General features: G+C 43.1%; 1 protein-coding gene across 1 annotated transcript; it reads right to left on the reverse strand.

Moving 5' to 3' along the window:
• Positions 1-4,127: 4,127 nt before the first annotated feature.
• Positions 4,128-5,324, reverse strand: LOC119855706 (uncharacterized protein F54H12.2-like). Its single transcript, XM_038402306.1, has one exon. The coding sequence runs from the start codon at positions 5,322-5,324 to the stop codon at positions 4,128-4,130; it is 1,197 nt and encodes a 398-aa protein (XP_038258234.1).
• Between the last annotated feature and the right edge of the window lie 291 nt (positions 5,325-5,615).

Genomic DNA, 5,615 nt, shown 5'->3' on the forward strand with positions numbered 1-5,615 from the left:
TGTGTCACCTGTCATTGTGAAAAAGCACAAAGCCCTATGATGGGTATAACTTTTGGATTTCTTTATTACAAGACGCAGCTCAAGACCGACTATCTAAAACGACTTGGTTTTGTAGTGAGGACTCTTTGGGAGCACGAGTGGGAGGTGATGAATGAAACAGACTGGGAGCTTGCAAGCTTTTTAAACTGAGCCCAGTTGCCCCAGCCTCTCATGCCTAGGGATGCTCTTTTCGGGGGAGGACAAACACTATCCATCTATATTATAAACCTAACCCTGGCGAAGAAATCCACTATTATGATTTTACCAGCCTGTACCCTTTCGTAAACAAAACCAAAGAGTATCCTATTGGGCACCCCGATATAGTTTATGACAAATTTGGACCCCTTGCAAGTTATTTTGGAATTGCAAAAGTTAAAGTGTACCCCCCACAAGGCCTCTTTTTCCCATTGTTACCTGTCAGAGTGGGTGGCAAGCTTATGTTCCCACTATGCCAAACCTGTGCGGAAACCGAGCAGCGGGAGACATGCACACATACTGATGAGGAGAGGGCCATCCTGGGGACTTGGTGCACGGTGGAATTGAACGCGGCCATAGCGAAGGGGTACGTGGTGGCTAAAATCTATGAAATCATTTTAATGAAAAATCTGATTAAGTTTTTTCAGAGTACATAAAATTACACCTCCGCCAGAAACAAGAGGCTTCAGGGTATCCCAGCTCTGCACAGATGAAGAAAAACAAAATAAGTACGTTAACGATTTCTACCAGAAAGAAGGCGTGCGTTTACGCCAACATTAGATCAGGCTAAACCCCGCTAAATGCCAAATTGCTAAACTGTTTTTAAATTCTCTGTGGGGTAAATTCGGCCAAAGAACCAACCTACCCAATACCAGCATCGTGAGAGACCCTGACCAACTCTTTCAGTACCTGTTTTCCACCAACAACAAGGTTTCATCCTGTGAGTTTATCGACGATGAAACAGCATGTGTATCTTGGAAGCACGCAAAAGACCATTATTCTATCTCTGGCAATACCAATGTTTTCATAGCCTGTTTCACCACCGCTTATGCCCACTTAGAACTATACAGCCTCCTAGATGGGTTGCAAGAGCAGTGCCTGTACCACGACACTGACTCAGTGATATTTGGGAAAAGAGACGGGCCTGGAATCCGCCTCTGGGGGATTATTTAGGGGACCTCATGAGCGAGATCCCACCAGATCAACACAGCACCGAGTTTGTATCGGCAGGCCCAAAAACATATGGGGATAAGCTGTCGGGAGGAAAGGCCTGTATGAAGGTCAAAGATATTACCCTTAATGTAGAAAACTGTGAAAAGATCAACTTTGACAGTTTGAAAGATCTAGTCCTGGACTATTGCACAGGCCTGCAAGAAAACCCCATAAAAAAATAGAGGTGCAGCAGCCCTCTATTGTAAGAAACAAAAATCAGTGGCAAATAGAGACAAAAACCCTTAAAAAAACCACAGAATGTCGTTTACAGAAAGAGGGTCCTAGGAGAAGGGTTTAAAAACCTGCCCTATGGCTTTTGAAAAATGAATACGAGGTGGAAACACCCCTTTTCTGCAATTCTTGCGGGGCCTAGCAACTGCAGGAAAAGTTACTTTATAAAAAATGTATTGGATAATGCCAAACAAACATTGTCTGTTACGCCTGAGAATATTGTGTGGTGTTACAATTGTTGGCAACCTCTGTATAACAAACTGCTCTGTAAATATCCCTTTATCTATTTTGTGGAGGGGCTGCCTGATGCTTTTGACGATGACCGTTTGTTTCCTACCAATAAAATAAACATGATTATCATAGACGATCTGATGAACTCTGCTTGTGAAAGCGATGAAATTGAGAAAGTCTTTACCAAGTACATGCATCACAGGAACCTGAGCATTATGTATATAGTTCAGACCGTATTTTGCCAGGGAAAAAAGAGTCGCACTATTAACCTAAACACAAAATACAGGGTTCTGTTCAAAAACCCCAGGGATAGATTACAAATTGCTAAACTCTCTCGGCAAATGTACCCCGGCAAAGCTCAATTCTTTCTAGAAGCCTTTGAGGATGCTACCAAAAGGCCTTATGGTTACCTGGTGGTGGATTTAAATGCTTCCACACCAGAAGCTTATAGACTAAGAACTGGTCTTTTCCCTCCAGACTGGCCGGCAGGTTATGCTTTAAAAAGAACAACAGCCGGGTATAAAAAGAGATTAATTATTGGCAGACCCCTTTTTAACAGCCAGGGCTGCTGACTGAAAACATGTGTAGCTGTGTGAAGAGAAACCTGGGCCTTTTAAAATTACTTAGCAAATCATCCCCGCAGCAAAGGAGGGCTATACTGTGCTCGGCCTCTGACGATCTTGTAGCGGCCATCTCAGAAATAGCGCTCAATATCTTAAGAGGAAACGTATCTTTAACACAGAATCAAGTGTGTGTGCTGAGAAAGAAACGCACGCTTATAAAAACTTTGTGTAATAAAAGGGTTTCACTTAAAAGAAAGAAGCATCTGGTGAAGCAGTCTGGGGGGGTTTATTGGACCACTCTTAAGTTTTGCTATCCCTCTGATAACGGGGCTTTTAACTAATCAATAATGGAGTATGCAGAAAAAATGTACCTGGTGCCCAGCTGCCAGTTGGAGCAATTAAGGTCTCCCCCTCCAGCAGAGGAAAATATCAGAACAACTTCAACATGCTTACTGGATGCTGAAATGAAGTCTGTTCTTCAAAGAACTGACTTAGGTGAATATGAAAAGGCTAAACTTTACAGCACCGTGCTTCAAAGGTACCTAACGTACATGAAGCAGAGCGATGTGGATAAAGGAAAAATAAGTCTGTTTCTACCAGAACAGGAACAGAGTGTGACTGCCAAACCCTCAGAAACACCAAAGACCTCAGACTCTGTTGCTCAGGCAGTGTCAGATAACGTGAATAAGTGTTATAAGAAAAATGCATTAGTATTGCTAAATAAGCTGGGCCAGGATAAAAATATCTCTTCATGGAACGATAAAGGGTTTTTTGTGTATAAAGGCTCTGTGGTTAATGGTTCTAACATGCTTGACTTAGTCAGGGCTGTCACCCAGACGCGCTCTGTTCCTAGCAGACATGTACCTAAAGGATGGGATGTGTTTATGAATGCCATGGCGGAACTGAACATACCATCTTCCATCATAGGCAACACGGCCAACAGAGATCTTTTGGAACGCCTCAAGGTCTCAACCGCCGACACCAGGGTGGATCAAGAAACCGTGACCCCTTTTTTGCCATCTAAAAAATGAAAATTGGCTAAAAGAGCCAAATGGCTCGGTGTGTGATCTTTTTCACGTTATAATTTTTTAAAAAAAAACTGGTAATGTTTTGCTTTAAAAAACATTTCTGAATTGGTCATTGTGTTTTGTTTGTTTTTTAAAAACCCCGCCAAACATCAGTTGTCTTTAAACCCCTCACCTGGGCTGCTTTATTGGGTAACATGACTATGAAAATCGTTGCAAGATACAAATGTCTGGGCTTATTGAAACACGTTTTGAGCAAGTCTAGGCATGTCCAAGAATTTAAATTTATTTTTTACAAAATTCGTCACCATCCGGTCATTTTGCACTAAGTCATAGAATACAATTTTAAAATCCGGTCAAAAGATAAACCCTTGCTATGATGATGTAAGAAAAATATGCAGTGATAGCCACAGGCGACGGATGTCTTGTAATTCTCTGTTGTGAAACACAATGTCTGTGGCATTTTTGTTTAAAAATTTCATAATGCTTTTAGGAAACAACACACTGTTTGGAGGGTACCCATATAAGTCAAAAATCTCTCCAAGGTTACGCTCCACCATATACAAGGCAAGCCAGTGTTCAACTGGTTGGTTGTGTGGATGTGTGTTGACCACCAAACCTAGGGGTCTCTGAGACAGCTTGCCGCCAGGGAGCCAATCACAGGGAAACACATCTAAGAAATTCTTTTTCATGTAAGGGTCCATTGATAAGACACGTGAGATCTGCACGGTGTCCATGTTCACATGTAGTCAAACAGAACATTTCTCCTCTTATTTATCTCTATGATGTTGTCAAAAACCCCATACACGATCATATTGATGGTAACAGTTAAAGCCTTCCCAAAATGTATTTATGCTCTCAGGTTCCCGGTTTTAATCAGGGAATAGTGATCTGCGCATTCCTGGTCAGGGGACAGGTCAAAGGCAAACAAGGTGTAACCCTGTGCAAACTCCTCATGGTCGATTAACAGAGAATGATCTTTCATGTGTTTACCAGCCGTCTGTACCAGATTCATGTATTCTCTCACACAGCATCCTGCCTCGAAGTCTGGTTGCAGAGGCTTGGTTGGTATCTGTTCACCATCCACATACAAGGCCACAAAATTAATATCATAATGCTTAAAATGAAAGGGATTTTTAGTGTAACTTCTGCTAAAGGCATCATTATCCACAAACCCTAGGACAAGCATTTTGGGTAACTGTCCCAAAAACAGGTTCTCCTGGTTACTGACCCTGCTGCCCACAGGGATGTTAAACACTTTCATTCCCACACAGTCCACAGGGTATTTAGCATTAGCAGTAAGCAGGGCCTCAGCGTGCCGCAGACAAACGCTCAGGGCCACCCGTACTTTCTTCACAAAAAGGGATGCTGTTAGAATGCGCAGTTTAAAGCCTTCGGTTCCACTGCCCATTAAACAGAAAGCATCTTTACTGCGCATTAGTTTAATTTTTACCTCCATTCCATTCAACAATAGTTTTTCTTGAAAAAACAGGTCACTGTGTAGATGACCCAGAAGCTCTACTGTTCTGCTTTGGGCAGTCAGCGTTGCACACCTCACAAACCCTAGATTCTCGCCATCCAACCCCATTTCTTCCTGTTGTCCGGCAGTGTCTTTGTAAAAAAGGCCAGCGGAAAATGGTGTGGCGACGGTGTCGTCGCTGTAATTGAGCACCGATTCTATAGAGGCCCTGTAAGGGTAACAGTTGTTGCTTTGGCTTACAAGGTGATCTCCCAGTGTGATATCCAGCTGATTAAAAATAGAGGCCACTGGGTAATTCACCAGGCCCACCTCGGCGTCCGCGGCGAGTTCAGTTCCGTCTCCTTTTACAATCTTGCAACAGAGGTACAACAGTGTGTTGTTTAAATCCATATAATCTATGCCATTCCCTGCTATAAAAAAGTCAATGGGGACAGACTCCATAATGGCCGACAGAGGTGGCACCTTGATGTAGTTGCTTTTCTCAATGCTGGTCTGCGTAGAGGCTATTTGGAACAAGTCTAGTTCGGATTTGGTGCACTCTTCAGACCCGCAATGAACAAAAGCCATGAATATATCTCTTTTATCAGGCGGAGAGTGTCTCCTCTTTTGCCCCGGCTTCCTCTTGGACTTTCGCTTATGGCCGATCCTGCGGGTCAAAGCCCTTCTTTTAAACGGTTTCGGGGGACCTGTGCGTTGCGGGTATGACGCATTTCTCTTTCTCTTCTTTTCCTTTTAATGTACATCAGCCCTGATCCTTCCTGTGAAGCTGTATTCCACACCTTCTTCAGAACAGTGTGGGAGACATGACCTACCACGTCTTTAGCTCTGTTTTGAGGGGCAGTTTTACGTGGCGTTTAA

Source organism: Dermochelys coriacea, chromosome 5 (assembly GCF_009764565.3).
Source record: "Dermochelys coriacea isolate rDerCor1 chromosome 5, rDerCor1.pri.v4, whole genome shotgun sequence".
In the NCBI taxonomy this organism is placed as follows: Eukaryota; Metazoa; Chordata; order Testudines; family Dermochelyidae; genus Dermochelys; species Dermochelys coriacea.